Source organism: Chiroxiphia lanceolata, chromosome 1 (genome assembly GCF_009829145.1).
Source record: "Chiroxiphia lanceolata isolate bChiLan1 chromosome 1, bChiLan1.pri, whole genome shotgun sequence".
NCBI lineage: Eukaryota > Metazoa > Chordata > Aves > Passeriformes > Pipridae > Chiroxiphia > Chiroxiphia lanceolata.
In genome coordinates, this window is record NC_045637.1 from 84,898,894 (window position 1) to 84,922,916 (window position 24,023).

Consider the following 24,023-nt stretch of genomic DNA (forward strand, 5'->3'; position numbering starts at 1 on the left):
AGGGGGTGTTTTAGTTTGTTTTACAATTTCAGGACTGAATCAGGAAAACATTTATACATGTGCTTAATGGCTGTCTTATTTAAGAAATTACTCATCTACATTTGAAGTGATAATCTCATTCATTAAAAAACCTACTTAAAGCACTCGAACTATTGCGGATGATCATAACAATTAGTGAGTTAACCTGGGCTAGTGGCCATCAACTTCAAAGTTTCGTCAACCCTGAGTTACCCACATTGTGCCCCTAAATGTAACACAGTGGTGTGACTAAATAAGTAATCTGTTGAAAAGTGATCTTTGTAAAGCTGCATTCTCCATTTACGTTTGTAAGTGAAGTTGGTATAGAATGCATGATTTTGATCACAAACCTCTTTTTCTTCTTCAAGTGATGATGTTGTAACTAAATGAGTGTCTTTAGCTTTTTGGCTTACTTGGAATTTGGGAAATCTGCTTGAGAATAGAAAGGAAGCTATCAGAGAAGAGAAATTGGCTTGCTATTGCATATTTTAGTTAAAGACTATTGCAGGAATAAACTAAAGGATACAAGTACATGATTGATTTATGTTCATGCTTTGTAAGCCTCCTTGTCCTGAACTTCAGGTCTGAGGGCGCCTGACTATTATTTGATGCCCAGTTTTGCTTCTGTGTATGCTGACTGAAATAGTGGTTGTGTGAAGGCATATGCACACAATCTCCTCCATGTATCTGCTAATTTTTGTCTTTATAAGGCAGGATACAGGAGTGCCCCAGGTTACCTATCTGTGTGTTTTCAGTGCAATATTTGGAAAAACTTGCCCCCAGGACCTTAATTTTCAGAAGGGTTAGTTTCTGTGCAGATAAATGCAAGAAGAACAAAACAGTTGGCTTTAAAAATGCACAAAAAAATTTGCTCTTTTCAGTGAGATAGCTAAAGAATGGTAGAATGGATTTGGGGATTAAATTTATGAGAGATCAAAGAGGTGTGTTTTGACTGTGTAGGGTGTGAACATCTTAGCAATTTTCTTCTCCATGGAGAGATTTCATTTTCGATACTCTGATACTCTTAATGCTTCCATGATAATTTGGAAGCAGTTTTTTCCATTTTCTTAGTGACCGCACATGTAGGGAGATAATAATGCTGTTAGTTTTCTTGCCCCTCTCACTCAGGACTTGACTGCAGGGAAGGAGGGATGATACAATGTCATAGGAAACATGCTATGTAGCAGATTTGTTTCCTGCAGGTATCTGTATCTCCGTTGAGGCTCTATACTTAATAGCCTTTACATCTCGATTATCATTTAGTTACACCTCTTTGTGTTCTTTATTCATAGAAATCACCTGGAAAACCTGCCTGAGTGGGTGTGTGACAGCAGGAAACTGGAAGTGTTGGATGTTGGCCACAATCAGATACGTGAGCTGCCTGCCCGGTAAGTCTTCCACAATGTGGAACAGGATAAGCAATTCAGAAATAATTGCTGAATCAGTGTTTAGCTTGTTCCACTGACTGTCAGGGCTGTTTTATCTTTTCTTTGATTTTATTTTTACCTTGTGGGGTGTCATCATGCCTCAAGCTTCCACTCAACCTTTTTTCTTTTACTTTCATGCAGAGAAAGTATCGCCTTTGAACTTCAAGTGGAAGTTTTGAAGCTGTTCATGTGGCTGTTCAGGCAGAAAAGCCCTTCATTTTTAATATCGAATATTAAATATTTACAGCTGTAGCTTTTCATGACAGTTTAGAGGTCCAGAACTTGTAACTTAGTTTCAGTGATGCCTCGAGACTCCAGTTCACAGCCATGTTTGAGTGAAAAAGGGTTTAGGGAAGTTGAAGCCATATCAAGCAAGTAAACTCCTGTGAGTAGAGCAATTGCCTTCACTGCAAAGATGATCTCTTTTCCAGAAGTCTAAACTTAAAATTGATAAATACAAATGATAGAAAAGAAGTGAACAGGAAGCAAAATAGGAGTTCGGTTTAAATAATGAATGGGTCTTACTAATTTTTTTTCTAGAGAGACCTGTTCCGGGTGAGTATAATGGTCAGGTGCGGTGTTGAGAATTTTTAAATTCCTGTCTTCACTGGAAGAGAGCTGTCATTCTTGAGTGTTCATACACTTCAAAAGAAAAGTTGTGAAAGAGGGAGAACATACTAGCTAGGCACAAGGGATGAAAGTACATCGGGATATGCAGAGCCACTGAAGATGGTAGGCAGCTAGTATGTCATGAGCTATTAAATATTTTACTTAAGGACTGCATAGCACAGAAGAGCATCAGAAACCAAGAAGGATAGTTTTCTGTGGGTCAGATGAATGTGTAATGCGGTGTAAACTTGACAATTTTAGTGTCAGAAATGAGGAGAAAATAGATTTCAGAAATGAGGGCAGAAGAAGATATGAGGAGATTTGCTGAGCAAACGAACAGGCTAACATGCAGACTATTAATCCCTCTGTTTTTTCCCACAAAGTGAAACCATGCCTACTCAGAAGGTGGGGGTGCAAAAGTTCATTTGTCTTTCATTTGCACTTCATAACAGCCAGGCCTATCAAGGCATACCGGATATCTCTGGGAGATTAATGATTAGCTGAAATTAGGTACAGTCAACATCCCACTTGTCTCTCCTGCCATCTTATCATTAACCCCAGGAAAGAGCTTATCTTTGAAAGCTCTTCTTTGTAGTATGTGTCTAGATAGCTTAGCTCCTAATAAGTCAGTTCAGTTTTAGGGCCCTGTTCCATTCAAAAGACAGGCTTTGAAAATCTGTCAGACTCTAGGGAAATTTGGGTCTGGACTCAAATATGAATGGCTCAACAGTAGTTTGCACACCTAAGTATCAAGTAAATACAAGTACTCACTAAATGTGTTTATGTGCATTGCTGTGTGCTTTTCTTTCTACATAGGATAACACCCTGAAAACCTGTGAAGTGAGTGAGCAGGGCTCTCCTAGGAGGCTACTTGCAATTCTTAAACAAAAATGTTCAAGCCTTGAGCGCCCAGCAGTTTCCTGGAAGCGTGAAGGTTGCACCTAATATAAACAAACTACAGTTGATGCTGTGTGTTTGCCTCTTGAAACAGAAAAATAATCCTTGAAGACAAAGAGTTGAAGCAGTTGAGATAGAGGATTCTGTACTGATGTTTGTCTCAATTAAAGAAAATGGGAACAATGTCTTCTGGACCATAATACAACCATTTCAGCTTTAAAAGTACTGAAAAATAACAAAAAGGGTACTTAGTCTTAGCTATGCGGGACAAATGCATAAAATTGATGTTGCCAAAGATTCCTCAAAGAGAAAGGAAATAAGAGTTGCCATAATGACCTTGTTGCCACCAGTGAATAGATGTCTATATGTATTTTTGTTCCTTTTTGCCTGATTTTTTAGAAAGGTCTATTTGTAGTCAACACTGTGTACTCTTGAAGAGTTGTGTACTAAAGGAATTGGTTGAATGCTTGCACCAAACCACATTTTCTCAGCAGATGCTGATGCTGAATGATGTGCTTGTCCTTAGAACTTATTGATTCCACCAAAACTTCCAGAGGGAATTGGGCAAGTGGGAAAGTACCTATATGGAAGAGCAGTCCTGGCATCCTGGTTCCCAGTTTAAGAACAGGAAGTCCCAGGCTCATAAGGAGCTTGTTTAGTTAAATGCTGATGTTCAACCTCTTTTCAGGCAGCCCAGTTCCTTTGGTACTTGTGTAAGCTGAAAAATAAGAGAAAGCAAATTAAAAAAAAAAAACAAAAAACACCAAACAAAAAACAAAACACCAATAAACTCAAAAAAACACCCAAGACTTAGTCAGTTCTTCTGAAATATGGAAAAGTGAAACATTGAATTTTTTGCCATGATTTGAACTTTTAAAAAATTTTAAAATGGCACTCCCCTCACCCATCAGAAAAAAACCCCAAGGTGATAGTTTTGGGGTTTTTTTTGTCAACCAATTCTGCTTTCTCCTGCAATGTTTGGTGTTGTTGGTACTGGCCAGTCTTTATTAGAAAAGGAAATAGAATAGAAATGCAAATCCATAACTGAGAGAGATTTTCAGGTAAAAATAGAGTGAAGCAAAAATGATTAAATGACAAAAACATAATAGATAGGCTTTCGCTGCGGTAAGGTTTTTCACCCTGTGTTGAACCTTCTGGAATGATACAACTGGGTGTTGACTTGTATCTGTGGTCATAACACAGACAGGCCAGCCAGCTGAGATAACTGTTAACACTGGCATGCAGATACAGAGTATGACTGTATCTGTCAAGGGGGAAATACTCTGCGTACTTGATTGATTATTTTGGCACACTAATCCAATGACCTGATGTATTGTAGGGAAGGGGCAGGGAGGTTCTTTATGTGTATTTGGGTCATTGTGACAGAGGGAAGAAGATTTTTACTTCAATGCTGAGTAACTTGAGAGTATTTGATTGAAGCAGGTCAGCGTGTTGCATGGGCTCGCCGGATTAAGCAGTACAGTAGCAGGCATATAAAACAGGTGGCAGATGAATAATCTTTTTTTTTCTTAATTTGCTGAAAGTGGTTTCTGTTCAAAATCAAGAGTTGCTCCATTTTTGGTGTCTTTAGGTGCAGATTTTAAACTCCTTATTACATTGTTTGTACTGCGAATTTTAGCTATTTTTCTCTTTACATTGCCCTCTTCTCCCCTCCCTTTCTCCCCTAGACCCACAAGAAATGGAGCAAGGGGGATGGGACTTGAGTTCATCTATTGCTTGTAAAAGCTCAAGAAAGTAAACCCGATTAGATAAATTTCATTTGCCGTAGAACTGGAAAGGAGGCTTTATGTTATTCTGGTATTAACAGAAAAGAAAAATTGTGGGGGTGAGGAATTGCGTTGGATTATGAGTCAGCACATGATGAGTAGAGCACTATGAAGCCTGTGGGGTGACTGGTGATTTTACCCCCACTTCTAAAGTTCTTCCATTAGCTAGGGGGATCCCACATGTGCAGGTTTCTGCAGCCTATATTAGCAATTACCTCCTTCGTGGTCGTGCATCTATATTCGTGTTTTATACAGTGCAGTAAAATAACCCTTTGTCACTACTTGCACTCCTGAATCATCCGCAGACCTCCTTCCCTGTCTCTGAACAACCTTTTCAAGAAGTTGGTGGAGAGTGGGAAGACATTTTTGGATCTGTGTGTAATTAATACCATGTCTGCTAATCATAATCAGTTGGCTGAATCACTTTCTTGTAATGAACTGTGCTACCATATCTAAATTATCAAAGAAACTCTTCGGTTTATATTTTTCTCATTATTGGTGTTTTTTATTTCTCTTAAGGCTGTTTTACAACAGTAGCTTGCGTAAGCTGCTGGCAGGACATAACATGTTAGGAAGGCTACCAGATCGGCTCGAGCGAACGCAAGTGGAGGTCCTGGACGTGCAACACAACCAGCTCCTTGAACTGCCATCTAACCTGCTTTTGAAAGCAGACAGGTAATTATCAAGAAATTTCATCTTTTTGACTTGAGTGTGATGAACCTTGCTTTGTGTGTTACTTCCTGACTCAAAGGGTAATCTGAGGTTCCCCTAATTTGAAAGTTGCCAAACCTTGTGTGGTAAGAACACATGTCTGTCCAACTCACCAAAACATATTCTTTTTATTCTGGTTTTGTTGCCTTATATGGTTGCTTCTTTTTTTCCCACCGAGCTCCTACTGAACACCTACTTCTTGAAATCTAGCTGTAAAGTGAAGCACATGCTATTTTCTACTACATACACTGAGATGGTTTAGTGGCAGTTTCTTTAAATACATATTTCTTAGGCTTGTTTGATGGAGTGTGAAAGCTTTTTTTCTCCCTTCAGTCAGAGGCTAGAACTTATTTATACTTGTCAAACAAAACAAAATCTCTGCAAAGGGCTGTCAGAATAATTCAGTTATTCCCCTGTCCTTGCTTTGTGAATTTTTTTTATACCTTTCAGATATTTGTCACTAATTTAGTTAGTGTCACCACTTGATCTGCTTTCTGGATTCTTATTTTTATGCTGCTGTTTCTTTAATATCAGGGTCTTCATAGGTTTTTTTTCCTGGGTATGAACGTATCCTTTAGGTGGCTATGATTGAAGTATAGGGGGATGGTGGATAGGCTGGCCCTGCTTGGTGTCGGTGTTCCTTGCACCTCTGCACTTCCACATATAGTCATGGGATTTCTGAGTGCTCAACACATGCATAATTTAACAGACAGTGAGATTGTGTGCTATGGGGTTTTATTTTTGATTCTAGCTGTGACAAAAGAAGTGCATAGCTCCTGGCTTTTTTGAGAGGTGGAGAAGCAACAGGGGTGGTGATCTCACTGGCAGAGCTCCTCTCCCAATTACAAGTATTGCAAAACCCCTGTTTTTATACTATCGTTAATTCTGTTGTGAGCCTCTGGTTAAATTTCCCAGAGAATTAGGTTGGTGGTTGAGATGCTTTTTAAATAACCTCTTTTAACTGTCCCAAGTTGAAATTCATATCTGTTCACTTGGAAAGGATAGAAAACTTAAAGTAAGTTTCAGAGAGCTACTGGCATATTTGAAAGCAAAAAGAGAAATCATTTTGTAAAATTTCTATTAAAAGCAGGTTGTACTTCTAGAATGTAGTTTAGTGCAATTTTGGCATAGAGAGAAACTGATTTTTTTGTACTGCAGCTCATCTGGAGACAGATTTTTTCTTTTTTCTTGTGATGCCAAATTGAACAAGTACAGGCTAAAACCAGGATTGGGAATAGATTCCCAGAAGTTTGGTAGAAGTGTACTGAGAAGAGCTAGAATTAAAGAATATATTGAATAACAGTGTTCGGGCTTGGGGATTTTTTTTTTCCCCTCTGCAGCTTTTGAGCAGTACAGGGCACGTGTTTTCCAAGTCTCTTACAGATCTTAAAAACAGTCATGCACCATCATAGGAGATAAACAGAGCTTACCCATTCTAGCATCTCGTCACTGCTGTAGCCTCCCTCGCTTGTGACGATAGTAGAAGCAGTTGACTTGGGTAGGGTTTTCCCCATTGATCCCTACCCCTTAATTAGTTTAGATGACATGGCTTGGAAATGGCTTGTCCATGCTGGTGCTCCTGTGACTGCTGTGAAAGTGAGAACTGTGAAGGAAAACAGCAGTACAGATTAGTAGATTAGTGTACAATGTCAGAGCTTTAAGTTTGGAATTTCCTACAGGAAAGATCTTCCTTTTTGTTTTTTTTTCAAATACTTGCATCTTGTCAGCAGCAAAGTGTCAACAGAAATAGGTCTGGGCCAAGAAAAGATGTTCAGGGGATTGTTTTGTTTTTAAAAGGTAAAATGATTCTCTTCTCCAAGCATTCCCTGGGAAGCACAATCTGTACTGCCAGACATGCCAAGAGAACTGGTTTTCCTGAGTGGTCTGCTGTGGTCTCTACCCAGTGTGTGATATTGGACAAATTACTTTACCTTACAGAACCTTTATCCCTGCATAAAATGACTTCCTTTTTGCAGCCTTGAAAGATTAGTTTTGGGTTTTTTTGAAAGGTAGTCAGGTCTGTGCAACTGACAGATGATATCTTGTCTGGATATGAAGTCTCATGCTGTGAATTATAAATGCTTTTCTTTCTCAGTCCTGAATATTTGACAAAGTGGGTGTGAAGAGCCTTGGGCGAACTTCAGCTCAAGTGCTTGTGGGCTTTGACATCTAGAACATCTGAGGAAGGGAAGGAAATTGGTGCATTGGTGCATGAAGAGAGAATATCACTTTCACTAAAAAAACTCTGAAAAAAATACTGAAAAACCTCCGTTTTCTTCATAGAAAAATCTATGAACATTGATTTTGTGCCTTAATCCTTAAAAAAACCAAGAAGATGTAATTTTCTGCTGAAGAGTATAATTAGGGATATTTCGTTGGTCTGCTTTTTAATTATTTATTTTTTTAAAATTGTTAGTCGAGGAGAAATTGAGGACTAGCCTGTGAAACATTTCTCTGACCAAGACGGAACTTGATTCTGTTTATTGCACTGAAAGTATGCACATCTTGATCATGTTAGCAAGAACTTCTCTTATAGGGTGGGGATTTTCTTGGCAAGATGAGTACCACAGGGGCAGCCAGATAATCTCTTCATTTCTCATTACCACATGCTGGAAAAACAGAGAATTCATGCAAGTGCTATGGCTGATGGGGAGAACTCCCAAACTGAGTCCTGAACCTTTCTTCGTGCACCTGCATTCCTGAAGCCTTTCGTTTCTATTGACTGCTGCCTCTGTTGTGATGTCTGATTCTTAAACAGACTTTTTACTGCCTTCCTTGAGCAGTTTGCAGCAAACTACCATTTAATGGCATCGAAACTGTTGTACAAAGTGCTCTTCAGATAAGACTAGTAAGCATTCAAGAGCTTTAGCCGGGCATGGTAGAAAAGCAGTGACAGTGATCAGGGCAGGGTTAAAAATGGGGGCACAGTGTGAGAAGGGCAAGGGTTTGCCTCTTGCCTAAAGCATCCTTTCCAGTAAAAATGGCTGTTTTCAGCATAAACCCTTAAAAAAGCCATGGGACTACTCAAAGCACTTGTGTGGTGAAGATGTGTAGCTGTGATTGCACAGCTTAAACCTTGAGCTTTGTTTTGCAGTGTCTGGTAGCGGCCAGCTGTGGTGGCTAAGCCAGTGTCAGCTATTCAGAGCCTGTCTAGGATCTGTCTGCGTGATTCTTGTTTTCAGCTTTGTTCAGCTGTTCTTATCTCATTTGATTTTCTGTATGTTTTGAATTTATTTTATTTAATTTGTTTGGGGTTTGGGTTTTTTAGCTGGTGTTCTGGAAGGTGACCCAGTTAAACTTGCTCTTGTTTGATTTTTGCCATTTCCACCCACTGTGGCTGCTTCTTTGTGATGCAAGTATTCAGTCCTGTCCTGGATGCAGGGGAAGTGTGAGGGAGGGAACAAAGTCAAATGAATGCCAAGTGCTGTTTGAGTGTTTGATGCACATTCTTGTGTTGCAGAAATGCTTAACTGCATTTGTCTCTTTGTTGATAGGTTAAGGATTTGCAAGCAGGTACATTAGAAACTGAGGAAATCCCAATTAATAAAACAGCTAAGATAGGTTAGAAAGTAAAAGCTGAGGAGACACCAGCAGTTAAGTGGGTTTTTTGGCAGTCCATCAACAGGAAGGGGATTCACTTGAATGTTTCCTTTCTTTAATTTATTTTTTTATTTTTTTTTTTAAAGAAGAAATACCCTCTTTTGCATAGGCTGGCAAAACAGCCTTGATGATTTTTTTATGCTCTCTTTTTTCCCCCCAAACATGCTTAGCATACAGGATTCTTCCTCACATGCCTGTTACCACAATCATAAATTATTTTAGTATTAGGTGACCAGAAATTGAGGGCATGTCTCTGCAGAAGGCAGCAAAGAAGAAATTTCGTATTTTGATTGCTTTGTACTGATGGAGATCTTGGGGCATAGGCCAAACTGGAAATCTTGATTTCTCTGCATATTCTCTTTTTACAGCTGCAGTGTTCTTTCCAACTCTTATCAGTACTTTCGAGCTAAACACAGTGATTTTGATTTACTGCTGCTTCACCACTGAATGTAGTTGTCTCTGTTCCTCCTTGTCAAATGTTCCTAAGCTTTTTAGAGAACGTATATTTTTTTCAGTGGTGACTGTGTCCTACCAGCAAGCCAAGTTTGCCAAGCTACCTCAGAAAATGATGAGGAATTGAGAGATGCTGTGTTCTCACAGCTGTCTGATTTCAGCTTTTGTGTGTGCTAGAGGTAGGCATTGGTGACACTGGTAAGCAAAGGTCAAACCTTGATCAGAATCCTCTGGGTATAAATAGGGAATGCTTGTGGCTCCATTTTAGGCCTTTTTTGTTGAGTCAGATCCATGTCCTTGATTCTGGCCTATTCTTTCGACAGTCCTTTTTCTTATTTTGCCTCTTGGAGAAGTTAAATTCAGCAAGGGACTGTACTTCAATACCTCATAAAACCAAAGGTGACTTACTCCAGCCAGGGATTACTGTTTATATTATAACACAAGAGGAGAATATTCACCTTTTCAAAGCTGAAGAATTCTGACATCTCCCTGCCAGCGCCTTCATTTCTTTCTTAATCTCTGACGCTCTTCTAGTACTTGTTAATTCATGCTTTCCTCTCTGTATTATACTCTGGTATGTGTGCAGGCTGCTGAATTCAGGTCTTTGTAGTGATGCTGTAGTTTTTTTTCATGAGCTTGTGGTATAATATGTGGGTGGAATTGGAAAGGGAAACAATTAATTTTGGACTGAGTTTTAATACTTGACATTCTACTTCCATCTGATAAGCAGTATGAGTGGGATATCTTCAAGGAACATGAATCAGTTTAAGTCCATACACAAGAGAGATAGGAACAGTTGTGCTTAAGTAAATTTCCACTCCTCTGGAGGGCATTTATAAGATGTGCCTTCTAAGGTAGCAGCTGGCACATTGCACGAGGATGAAGAAACAGGGGAGTGGAAATAACCTGGAGGAGGACTTCTGTGTTAAATCAGTGTGAGGAAAAACCTTATGGGCGAGTACAGTTTTGGGTGTTGTTGGGTTTTTGTTGGTTTCATTTGTTGTTGGTTGGGTTTTTTGGGGGGTTGAGTGTTTTTTTGTGTTTGTTTTTTTTGTTGTTGGTTTGAGGGTTTTTTTACATAAGATTATAGCACAGAATTGAGAAATTTTTGGCAGTAGCAGTCTGCTGGTTCATTCTGTTCTTTGGCCAAAGAATGGTGTTCCTTTTTAATTTTATTTTTATTTTTGAATACAGACAATATCTTGAAAGAATTATCATTTCAGAATGTTTTTGCCATTTTAATGCAACAGCTGATCAAAAGGAACATGCAAGCAAGCAGCATAGTTATTTCTTAAAGTTAATTCTGTCATCTACAGACAGAGATTAATATGTAACTATTCTGAATCTGACTGTCAGTTGTTTAATGAGAGATACCCTGCTACCACAGGGTTCTCGTTCCAGGTTGTTGGCAAGATTTTTGCTGGGCACCTAAACTTTGTTCACAACAAGGCACTAAACTGTCAGTTAGAATAATGAGGATTTATTTCCAATGTTGTTGTATCCCTCCCTGGAAGATTTGGCAAAAGGGCAGGGTTGGGGAGAAGGGGGTGTGTATGCAGAGCATCAACTTTCCTCTCTCCTTTCCCCTTTGGAAAATACATGCATCAAAACTGATTTCTGGCAGGAATACACGGATTCCATTCAGTTTTAATACTAGTGAGGGAACAACTTGAAATTTCTTGTTGTATTCCACCAATGTTGAAAGATTATTAAAAACAGAAGAATGTTCAATTAATTTTTCTTTCAAATTTAAAATGGCTTCAGTATGGTACACTGTATTAATTTCAGCATTATCAGAGCAATGTACCTTTTCTTACTTGAAGCTTTTAGTTGTACTTTGGGCTAGCTGTTCTTGAGTGAACTTCATAGCCATAGGTTATGATGCACTCTAGGTTACTTGTTTGGCTGCTGGTATCTGTGAAACACTCCAGGTTATTCTCCTGTAGCTTGCGAGAACAAAAGTAAAACACAGATTCTTTTTCAGGGTAGCAGAATATGACCTTTCTTGGGGGGTGTTTTGCTGCCACCTCCTCATCCCCATCATATGCTTTTAAAAACTCACTTTTCCCAGCAGCCTTAAACCTGTTTATTACTTAAGCCTTTCCAGACTGAGCTGAAGCTGATAATTTTGTACTATGAGTGGTATGAAGGGTACTGTGTCTTTAATGTTAGTCAAGGTCCCTTTTTTGTGGAGAGGGAAGACTATCACGCACATTAGATTGAAGTTGCTGAAGTAGTAGCTGTCTGTACTTTTAGCAATAGGTATACTTGCTGGTGTTTAATTAAGTACAGGATCTGTTAATGTGCTATGCTTCAGTTTAGTGATCCAAATTCAAATGAGCTTAATATATTTTTAGCTTGTAGCTAAAGGGTGAAATTGAGCAGCGTCTTTTTAGAATAAATAAATAAATTTAAAACCCTTTCAGCTGCTTATTCCCTTCTCTATATTAATCCTTCCTCTCCTCCCTCCCTCCTCTGGATTTTTAGCACCCTTGTGAATAATGAATGAGCCTGAGGATTAAACTGTGTTTCTCTGAAGTGGACTCCTCTGTCTGTGTAAAACAGCTAACCTAGTTTCAGTTCTGTGCAGTGTTGAGAGATTTTTGCTTCTAATGGAAATAGTGGGGTTTTTTTTAATCCTTTGGCATTCCACGTGACTTCTGTAGCATGTTTGACCCTTATTTACTGCTGAGCAAGTTTCAACCAGCTGCTACCCTTGCAAATCCATTTCATTCATTAATAGGCCTTAAAGGTCAGTGTGGACTCCTGTGTGCATGGGAGCAGCTATCAATATTTTATTGCTTTCTCTTAAGATTGACGGGAACACACCTACCTTTTGTGTCCTGATCAGTGGCTGTACAGGCTTCAGACAGCACATTTATGAGTCTCCGTTGCTGAACTCAGCTTTGCCCGTTGCAGCTGCCCATTCCCGTTGTTTTGTAGGAGCAATATGGCCTGGTCTGAATGTGGTTGCTGCAGACTAGCAACACACACTTCTGTATCGCTCTGAGGCAGCCTTTTCTGAAAATGGGAAGAAGGAAGAGAGGTCATATTTCTGCTGAAAAGGCATGGTAATGCCAAAGTTGGTTACCAAAGGATAAATAGTTTATTTTTCCATGTCTTTGGAATTAACTGGTGTGAAATCTAGCCCTCAAGATACCTACAGTGCTGCTGTGGTCACCAAACTCCCCTAACAAACATGAATCCTCTGCCCATAGAACTTCACTGGCAGGAAAGGGCAGTGCCTATACCTCAGCAAGTCTTGTTCCTGTCCTGGAAAAAGTCCTTTGGGGGAGAAAGAATAACTCTATTTCTGTGCTTCTTCAGTCCTTGCTGCTTGCAGTGGGACTGCAAAAATATACTTAATATGGGCTTCTTCTGCTTTGGGGAACAGGGGAAGGGCACTGAGAAACTGCATGGAGATCTGGCTGTCTTGCTGCACACATCAACAAGCAAGTATATAACTTTTTAAATTTAATTAGCTACTAGCACTATCTCTCTTTAAAATCTGAAAGGCAAATTACTGCTTCGTCTCAGGCTTTGTTTTTTGTTGTGCTTGGTGCATCTTTAGCTATCCAAATATTCAAAGAGTACTTTTTCATATTTCATAGTTGCTTTCAGGCCTGCAGGTTTAAACAAAATACTGTCTGCACCCTAGACAGTATTTAAAATACTGAAACGTTGGCTGACTTTTTTTACCACTGACTTGTTTAGTCACTTGAAAGGCAGCTATGCTCTCATGATTCCTTGATGATGAATACAGAATTCGTTTTTATGTGTAATGAATATGGAAATTACTTGGTTTGTTATTGCTCTAACCTCTAGGTACGTATGTAGTAATGTTGGAGGTACTGAGGTCTTGATAACAGAATAGAGGCATTCTGACATACTCATTTTGCTGATGTTTTGTTCTTACAAATGTGGTCATTTAAAAACACAATCAGTTTTGTTCTTATAGTGCTAGACTTTTGGTCTTTCTGTCTGTTGTTGTGAACTTGTTGCTTTTGACCTTTACTTTATAACTATCTTAAGTTACCTCTTAAAAATAGAGATTTTTATTTATACTTCTAGACAAAACCTGCAGGATGTTTCACTGAACTCCCTTATGTAACTTCTCTTTGCAGCCTGAGATTTCTTAATGCCTCTGCCAACAAACTGGAAATGCTTCCTCCAGCCACCCTTTCTGAAGAAACCCACAGCATCTTGCAGGAGTTGTATTTGACCAATAACAACCTCACAGATAAATGTGTACCCTTGTTAACAGGCCACCCACACCTGAAAATCTTGCACATGGCTTACAATCGCCTACAGAGCTTCCCTGCAAGGTAAGTTTCACTGCCTCTGGCCCACTGGTGGGTGGGCATCGTGAAATATTTTCACAGCAAGAACTAAATTGCACAGAAATGTGGTGGCATAGGCTGTATTTTGAATGTAGTGGTACTGCAGTGGGTGGATTCACCTGCTTATGTCCTCTTGCACATTGCTACCCTCTCTTGCAATACACAGTCAAGCAAGGCTGCATGTTGGTTGATGTGTTTTAATGATGCTTGAAACTCTTTTCAGCTGGACTAATTCAGCATGGCCACACTTTGCTTTTGGAAGCTGAGCTAGGAGGTCTTTTGTTTTGCCTGTCTTGGTCACTTTGCTTACACTTGGTGGGCTTCTCCTCGCAAGAGATTAGTGAGCATAATGGTCTGGAAATGTCTTCTCAAAGTGAACTACACTACACTAGGGAAAAATCGTCTCAACTCCTGAAGGAGATTCTACCTTACCAGCAATTTCTGTACTTTCAAATCACTCTGTTTTAATCAGAAATCTTTCAAGTGTAAGATGTGCTGTAAAACTGACGGGGTACGATCTTGGAAAAGAGTTGCCAATAAATAATGGAAAAGACATCTCTGTCCTTGTGTGATGTTCTGAGCATCTAGGCTTCAGTGGCAAGGGGGAGGGATGGAGATGAATTTAGGGAGAAGGGTTGAGTGGGGTGCTAGACGGTGGAGTGGAAAATTTTGGATGGAATGAGAAACTGGGGTAAAACAAAAGGGAAAGAAGGGAGGAAAAAGAGCGAAAGTGAGCTGGTGAGCAGGAGCAATGTAAGCAAAGTAATCTGAAAGGTAGCGTTAACAAACACTAGAAGAAATACACATTTTGTTCCACAACTGGGTTAGCATCTGTGTGAGGAGAGGTGACAGGCACTGCTGTGAACAAGAGTGAAAGTCTATGATTTTGTTTTCTTAAAATAATGAAAACTGCTGCTCTTATTGCCACTTCAAAATAAAATATGCGTGTCTATTAAAAGAAGAATTCTCAAATTTTTGTTTTCATAGCAAAATGGCCAAGCTAGAAGAGTTGGAGGAAATTGATATTAGTGGGAACAAACTGAAAGCCATTCCAACAACCATCATGAATTGCAGACGTATGCATACTGTAATTGCTCACTCCAACTGCATTGAAGTCTTCCCAGAAGTCATGCAGCTTTCTGAAATAAAGGTATGGAATGAATGTGCTTTGGAAGAAGCAAGCGTAATGTGATTTTACCAATTCTGTTCTCCCCTTGGGTCTCTCATTGCTATGGGATAGTATGTTCTCAGAAATTATGGTGATCTGACAGCTGCTTTCTCCTCTGAAGTCATATGCAAAATATTTGCCCCTGTGCAGCCTCAGAGTGAAATGGAAGAGGAGCCTCAAAATCTGATTTACGCTTACCTTCATTAGATCGTGTCTTCTCTGCCAAATAAGTGTTAATTGTCTTCTTGTGACAGTCTGTTTTGATACGACTTAAACATTTGGCAAGAGCTATGGATAATTAACTGTTGCTGCCTTGGCAATTGGTTGATTGTGTAGGAATGGACTTTGTTTAGAGCACATGTTAAAAACCGCTGAAACTGCAAAATATGATAGGCCTTGGGGACAGAGATAAATTCCAGGAGCACGGGATTTCAGTATTTAGGCAAGCTACTTTCATTTTCCTAATTGCAGTCATATTTTGCACAATGGGGAGAATACTTAATCCATTTCTTGTATGTGTTTCCAGAAGTAATTGTGTACATTTCCTGACATTTCTTTTTGTGGGACGCATTCTTTGCTTGACCACACTGATGAACACTGCTGCTTACCTTTTGCGAATCGAGTTTCTGCTTCTCACCTGACTAGTGCAGAATAGTTTGTGCTGTCCGTTCTTTTCTTCTGGCCAGAGCTGGGAGACGGTTATCTCACAGCATACAAATCTTGTGATACAGCAGAAAAATCTGTCATTCTCTGAGGCTGAGAACTGATTACCTATTCATGGACTCAAAACAACTTAAGTGTCCTTCTGGCGCTCTGTGAAGTCAAAAGGCTAAGTTCCCAGCCTGACGTATATGCCTCAGTGTCTGGGGTCATGGAAAGCAGCAGGAGCAATAACTCTGTTGGACAAGCAAGTACATGTAAAGATGAGCTTTGTGGTTTTAGCCAGGAAATCTCAAACAAACTTGTGGGTTTCTGAATACTCCTCCCTCTTTGGAACAATGGCCAGAGGAAGCAGAGGGCCATTTAGAATCAATCAGAAGTAAAGCCTTTTTTCTTAGAGGAAGAATTGGGGTGGGGGAGTAAAGCTCTGCACAGTAAACATTTCTTTAAAAATATGAGGGTGGTGTTAACAAAACAACAAAAAAAGATAATGTAAACATGCTGATAGGAAACAGTCACCTTTTTCCTTTTGTTCATGCATCTTGGGGAAAGCTGAATGCTTTATAGAAGCATCATGTTCAAAGTGCTACTCAGCGACATTGAGCAGCAAAAATGCTCTTGGAAGACCTAGCAGTTTCTTCCTGCTGGTTTCCTATGGTTATTTAGTTCTCTTTAGCAGAAGAAAGAGGTGTGGACGTCACCAAGTGTTTTGGGAACGCAGGGATAGCGTGTGTGGCTTCATCTGAGAGGGCACAGTGTTCTTTGACTCCACCTTTGTGGAAGGACAATGCCTGGTCAGTACTCCAGCCGAGTTTTGACTTACATGAGATGTAAATTACCAGATGGGAATGTGCTGTGTTGGGTATAGGAGTTTTTCTGGCCTTTTGGCGGTTTCTCTAGGTCAGGGTTGGTGTTTATCAGTTTGGAATTAAGCTTGTGCTGATTGCCTATATCCTTTACTTGTCCTTACCCGAGCTCCTTCTTAGATACATAAGAGCATTGAAAATGTGCCAGAGTAAGTTTGGAATTCATTGCTTTAAGTATGGATTTGGTCATTTGGTGAAATAAGATTGCTTATAGCAAAGCACAAAGTCATATAGTCTGAAGTCACCTCTGTGCATATATCATATTTGATGGTTAATTTTAACTGAAGTGTCATTCAAACATTCTAAATTCCTGGGAAAACTCTGTTACCTGAGGTAATGGCTGTTTTGCTTTTGTATTTAATTAGCCTGGGAGGCTGACATATTATGGTTTTGGTGTCAGTATTACTGGAACAGTTAGTAGCAGCAGTTACTATGCTGTCTGAAATGATTTCAGAAGAAGACTAGTATAAATGATGATGCTTTTACAGTTGCAACAACTCCAGGATTTCCAGTCGCAAGGTCATTTTGGCAATATAATTTACTCTAAGCCTTTTCTACACACTTTTTTATACACTCTGTAGCCTTTTCCAAGGCCACAGAAGTTGTGTTGCCCTCTTCTAAAGAACCCAGGGGATGTCTCTGAAATATCTTGCCCAATACATTTTTTAGGGGTTTTATTTTTTTTTATGACAGGTATTTATACTGTCAGGTTTATCTCTGTGCACTGAAATATCTTCTGTGAGTGGCTGAGCAGCTGGAAGCACACACACCTGAGTCAATGCCCCAGCAGACACTGCCTTGCAGCTGTTGTTTGACTGCAATTCCTTGCCTTAGAAAATAAAAAAGGATGCTTTTGAAATGATTATCCATTGTCCTGGTGTTCTTGTGCAGTCAAACAATTGACTAGTCCTTACTGCTTCTGTAGAGTGTAGCAACCTGGGCTTGCTTTTCCCAGCTGGGACCTCACTTTACTTTATCATCCAGTTTTTGTTGACTGATGAGTTGCTTCTATTCATGGTTGTCTTGCTGGGCTGCTGTGCTGAGGGTGATACAGAGGTTTTTTTGTCACCATTTTTGATCAAGCTTATCTTTTGCAGGACAATTACACTGAGATCTGAAATAAGTGAAGATCTAGTAGCAGTAACACCCTGAAAACAAAACTGTTGATCTTTGGTAGTTTTTTCTCCTAGCTAAACAGGTTAATATGGGTATGGTCACCTTCAGTCACAACTGGAAATAACTGAAGTCCCTTCCAGCCTTGAACACTGCAGTTACAAAGCTGTGGATGCACCATAAGCAAATGCTGACTGTTAAACTCTGTCTTTCAGCTAGCCTATCAAGTGCAAAATCCTGTGTGCAGTTGCAGGAGTTGTTTGTCTGGTGCTGCATGGGTGGGGCAAAACCAGCTTGCATTTCATACATCAGGAAATTGGGATGAGTTAGGATGTAGACTTTCCTGCTTGCCTGGGGAGTAGAATAAGGACTAAATTTAACACAGATCCGCAGCAAGTTCCTCTTAGCCTTTTCTTCAAACAGTACAAGTGATACCTAAGAAAACCCAACCTGATAAATAAGCTGTCTTCATAGTGCCTAGGGACCAAGAGATCTGCTGTAGAGTGTTGCTATCTTTGGCATGCTGGGCATTTAAGGAGAACAATGAAATTATTGTATTTGTATTTTTCATTCCGGCATGCTCTTCCATCGAATTTGTAATAGCATTGAGGTGTTGAACACAGCAACTGCTGGCAGCTTTCTTAATCTGCAAAGTAATTACCGGCTCTCTGGAAGCAGCAAGAAGTTGTGCAGAGTCAAAAACCTCACTGGAATAACTGCTGTTAAGCTGGTCTACTATTTTCTTTGCGTGACAGATTTAGACTTTGATTTCCTTATCAGGCTTAGATAACGTCAGCAGTTTGTTCTTGATAGATAATAAAGCCTCCATATTAGACAATCTTGGGATTCAAGATTTGGGTCAGAAATTTATTTCCGTTGTGCTTATTTAATAAAGTGTTTGGAGATTTTTCATTTCCAGAATTTACTAGGTTAATTTTATGCCTTCTTCCAGCTCAGGACCCAATGTCTTTGTATACACCTGCAAAAATGAAAGTGCCTCTCTTGTATCGATGGTAATTATGTAATGGTCAAAACGTACAGTTAGGAAAATTCTCCCTCTGCCCCTTTCAGCTTTTTTATTAAAGTTTCTGAAGTCTTTCCCTTTTTGCAGCTTGAAAGTAGAAAATGGTCTTTCAGAAAGACGTGGATAGTTTTTCTGTCCTCTGTTAAATACCAACTTGTTCTGTCCTCTCAAAATTACATTTTTGCAGCTTTTGGTGCATACTACACTGGTCATCCTGAAACAGCATTTGGAGAGTTGATTTTGTTCCCAAATACCCTATTTTTCCTCATGTGTTGACTTTCATCTGGATATGCAGCTTTAAACAATGTTTGTTTAGAGATTTCGTCATTCTAGTGCACTTGTTGTAGCTAATTTGTGCTTAGCTGGTGGGTAGCCTGCAAGTTGCTCTGCTGTTTTGTGTCATATTTTTTCTGAAATATTTAAACTTTTTTTTTCACTCATTTTATTGACTTCATATTTAAATCTGACTCCATCTAAGATGACACAAATTGAAACCATGTTTAAAACTGCACGATATTTTTTTCCTTTCCCCCTTCTACTCCTCCCCTCCACATACAAGAATAACTCTCCTTATTTTAATATCCCTCAGTAAATACCGAACTCCTGGGAGCATACTCATACTCGTGCTGGTTTAAACTGACTTTGGAGGAGGGACTGCTATGCCCGTGGCTTAGAGGCCCCAGCTGTACTTATCTCCGTTTCCTTTATCTATTAAAAGACTATTTTCATCAATAACATTTTTTCTTAAATACTTTGAAAATCCACTGACAATCTTTTTGTCTGTGAAGAGCAGACAAAACTTAGTGGTTTTGTAACAAGATGGCACCTGACTATAGATGGAAACGGAGGGAACGGAGGTGTCCCTAGCAAGATGGCTAAATGTCATATGAATTTCTTTTGTAAGAACCACTTACCTAAATGAATGGTTGCAGCCTTTATTGTTCACAAAAGTGCATTACTGCATTTAATCAAAATTTGTATGATCTTGACGACAGCTGAATTCTCTTCTTTTTTGGCTGCTTTCCTTTTGCAGTGTGTGGATCTAAGCTGCAATGAACTGAGTGAAGTCACATTGCCTGAAAACCTGCCTCCAAAACTGCAAGAGCTGGACCTGACTGGAAATCCCAGATTAGCCCTGGATCACAAAACCCTAGAGCTGCTGAAGTAAGTTACCTTACAGAGGGGGAAAGGGCAGAAAACCTCTGTCCCTAGGATGTGAGAAAACCACAATACACAGAAGTGTGTATCTCTTGTAAGGAGAATGTCTTCCTGTTGTCAGTGGATCAGAAAGTAACAGACTATGTGGATAGGTCAGAAATTGGTGCTTCCTTGAAGAGGATGACTTTATTTGCTCCAGTGCAATTGCTTTCAGTTGTAACTCCTGGAGGGTTCTGCTAGTCTGGGTTAACCACTATTGGGCCAGTTTGATCTCCATTCTACTCCTGACAACAGATTCAACAAAAAGACTGATTTTGTACCACTGTGGAGGTGCCAGTAGCTGCCTGCTTTTTCTTTCTTCACATTTATCTGCTTGGGTCTCTTTGCCATTGTGTTCTTTTTAGCTCTTCACATGCTGTTTCTTGTTACCCTTCATACCTCTCTGCTTTTGTCCTAGAAATGATACATTTTTCATATTTAAACCTCTCATGAAGACTCACATCTCCCACTCTGTTTGCAGCAAAACTAGTTCCTTTGCTTTGGGACCCTCATTTTCCTTCCTGTTTACCTGTTTGTTTCCTGCCCTCACTGAAGTGTCATCCATAACTGAAATTCACCTTGTGCCTTGTTCTGCAGTGTGTTGGGAAGCTTTTGCACTAAACCAGATCATCTGTGGATAGTGGTGCTGCCTTGACCTTTTCTTTTGTCCTTTAGGGAACTGCACCAGCTCCAGATTTCCTACTAAGTCTCTTCGATTCTTAAATATTGAATGGTTTCAAGGAGGATTGATTTACTTTTTAGGAGTTGATCAGTTGCTTCATGCTGTTTGCTTTTAAATGGTAAAGAGCAGACACTGGAGTAGTAAACCTCATCTGTTGTGCAAGTAAGGGAATCTTATGGTCTGAGTTTGCTTTTAGCTTGAGTCAGCAGGTTTTACAAAATATGAGTGGAAATGTTAGTAATGATGAGTTTTCACAGATAAGAGTGCATGTTCTGCAGCAGACAGTGAAAAAAGGGGCATTCCTCTTATTTTAAGAGCTGTTTTATTGCATACAGGAAATCTTCTTGCAGAAGTAGTGTGTAATTTTGCTCTGGTTCATAGGGGGGAAAAGATGTGTTTTACACAGTTAATTAATTGTATCAAAACTTAAAGTGAAATATCAGCTTTTGTCGTGTATAACCCAGCAGACAAGATGGGCAACCAGTTTCTTGTTATGTTAGTGTTCAGGCATCATGCATTGTAGCATTATTGTACAAATTGAAATCCTAAGTAGTTGAAGAGAAGTTGTGGGCCAGTTACATGCTGTATTTTCACTGGCAAATATGTGGTTCTTAATTCACAGAAAAGTTTTTTCCCCCTTGTATGCTCATTTTACTTGATTATTTGTTTGGAGGGGTTGAGGGTGTTTCGGGTTTTTTTTTAGTTTTGTTTTATTTTTTAAAATAAATTATTCTAAAGACTTCAGATCTGTTCTGTTCACTAATATTCATTTGCTGCAGTCAGGTGTTTCAGTCTATACTGATATGCTACCCTGACTTCTATGGTATACTGCTATAATTGACTGTGAGGGAGGAGGCACTTCTTTCACTTGATTTTCCTGGCAGGCACAAAAATACTTGTGCACTTGATACTTTTTATATCTTCCTTCTGCATGTGAAAGGCAGCTCTCCATCTGTGCCCTGGCAAGATTGAAGCAGGTAGTAGGTTAATATGTATTCTCAGTGCTGGTCATGCATGCTTGCTTTTTTAATATGTGTGGAGATCTTAAAGGATGCTTGCATGCTTAGGAGGATGTTGCCAAGGGATTTAGTGGATGTAAGAATTTTCAGTAGCAATTAAAATGAAAAAGAACAACAACAACAAAAAATAAATGCTGCTACTCTGATTTCTAGGAAAGAGCATCTAGTTCAATTGTAACAGTCATTTTAAATTAAGGGGGGGAATAAACCATGCTGTTCAGAAGCCTTAGCCCATATTGCCTGCATAGGATGTGCTGCTGGATATCATTCCTTTCTGGTCTGTTTGTGGTGGTGCTACTAAGGAGGCTGAAAGCAGTGCATTAAGGAATCTTTTTTTTTTCACCACTGCTAGGAAGCCTTGAGACAAGTTTGGGTCCTTGACCTGCCTAGGAATCAATGGTCAGTCAATCCAGTTAAAAAAAGAAACAGAAACCTTTTTGTCTCAAGTTCTGTGCTCTAGAGATAAGTGCCTTGTGTGAGAAGTCTGCAAAGAAAGAGTGTTTGCTCATATGTATACTTCTTTGCAGGTGCAGACAGAATTAGAATCTCTGCTACTTTAGAAGAGATCCAGGTTCCCAGTCTGATTTGGGGTTAGATAATCTCTTCTAATGCTTGTGGCAAGATGTTTGCCTCCTGTTTGCCACATGGAGGGCTGCAGAACCAAAAACTTAAAACAAAAGTGGTTCTAACATTATTTATGTAATTTGTTTGCTTTTAATCTGCCCTCACTGATGTACATCCTGGCTATTAACATAGAAGAAATTGAACTGCATGTGACAGTACTTCAGGTTATTTGAGGAAGGCTGTGCAATGCTGAAAAGACTTTTCTGTGTGTTCAGGTCAGGTAGGGATTTGGATAGAGAAAAAAATGAATGCTCAGAGTGAACAGTTAGACCTTTCTGCTTGTGTCCTTTTATTTTCTTTTGGTTCATGAAAGGTTCAGGTGCCTTTGAAGTCTCAGCAGCGTGTGGGGAGCTCGCTTTTCCTGCCTTTGGAAAAGAGCGGTAGGGAGCAGGGGTAGGTCATCTCTCCCCAGCAAAGCAGGGCTGTGAGGAGAAGGGTATAAACAGAGAGGGCTGGGCCCTTTTTAAGTCTTTACTATGCTCCGTGAGATACTTGAAATTCAGGCTAAAGGCTATGTTGGTAGTAAATTGCAGGGTAGAGGATCAAGGGCCTAAGTAAAATTGGACTGCACAACTGGGGAAGGCAGAAGGGCTGTTGCCTGCTGTCAGGACCACAGGCTGGCTCTTGCAGGTTGATGCAGGACCAGGATGGAGCTGATTTCAGTTTTGTGGGTGTTTTCATGAAAGGCTGTTACTGCATGTTGTTGTTTCTAAATAATTTTTTTTTCTTCCATTTAGGGGATGCTGTGGGTCATACAGGATATTTCATTTGAGTACAATGAAAAGAGTGCAGAGACTTGTTAGAATGGGTGGGAGAGATGTATAAGTTAAAAATTAAGTCACCCCCCTCTACTGGCTTTCATCAAGCTAGTGACAAATTTGCTTTGTATTCCTACAGGGCCAGGTTTGAAACAAATAGCTTGGGGTGAGGGCAGGGAAAGAAAAGCCAGCTAAGCAAAATAGTGCAGCTGCCACCCTCACAGAGGCTGTCAGAGGCATTGTTTGTTGTATACAGGCACATAAAGGTAACCATTTTGGATGTCCTGTTTCATTTTCTTCTATTAAATGTATTACTGAGAACTGGGAGAGTAGAAAAAGGTATTTTCTCCATGTTTTAAGTTGAATCATGTCAGCACTTCAATCCATTGCATCCTTCCCCTTTCTTTTCTCCTTGCAGCAATATTCGCTGCTTCAAGATTGACCAGCCCTCAGCCGGTGACGCTTCAGGAGCGCCGGCAGTGTGGAGTCACGGCTACACGGAGGCATCCGGCGTTAAGAACAAGTATGACCTGGTGTGGGTTTTGTTACATGGGCACTCTAACAGCAGAGTCCCTCTATGCCAAGATAAAGAAATCCTTTTTCAGTGAAAGTGTTGGGGCTCACAGAGGCAGAGGCCGTGCCACAACTCTGCATTTGTATACCAAGCCCCTGCTTGGCTCTCCACTTCGGTCTTTGTTAGGGAAGTTGCTAAGATACAAGTGTAGCCAACACATTTGGTCTATGCAAGACTCTGGTACTTGCAAAAGATTTGAGTGTTTGAAAGCATTTTCTTCTTTGCAAAGCTTCTTTATCTTCAACCAAAGGATGTTTACCAAGCAAATCAGAGATACTAAAGGAAGAGACAGAATGGCCAAAACTCTGAATATTCACAGTGTGTGACACTCCTGTGATTAAGGCAGCACTTGACAAATAATGTATCAAGAGCAATGTGATTAATCTTTGTGCCTCAAATACCTTTTGAGAAATCCTTTGCTACCCAGGTTTCTGTAGCAAGTGCCAGCAAACCTTTACCAATTGTTTAATGATTTAACACACAACTTGGTCCCAAA

At 39.8% G+C, this 24,023-nt stretch overlaps 1 protein-coding gene across 1 annotated transcript in view; it reads left to right on the top strand.

The window, feature by feature from the left end:
* PHLPP1 (PH domain and leucine rich repeat protein phosphatase 1) overlaps positions 1 to 24,023 on the top strand; it is a 133,701-nt gene that overhangs the window by 102,933 nt on the left and 6,745 nt on the right. Inside the window, exons 9-14 of the mRNA XM_032699398.1 lie at positions 1,311 to 1,406; positions 5,258 to 5,413; positions 13,627 to 13,827; positions 14,830 to 14,992; positions 19,707 to 19,837; positions 23,372 to 23,476. Coding sequence (XP_032555289.1) covers positions 1,311 to 1,406; positions 5,258 to 5,413; positions 13,627 to 13,827; positions 14,830 to 14,992; positions 19,707 to 19,837; positions 23,372 to 23,476 — 852 coding nt within the window. The remainder of the gene's footprint in view (positions 1 to 1,310; positions 1,407 to 5,257; positions 5,414 to 13,626; positions 13,828 to 14,829; positions 14,993 to 19,706; positions 19,838 to 23,371; positions 23,477 to 24,023) is intronic.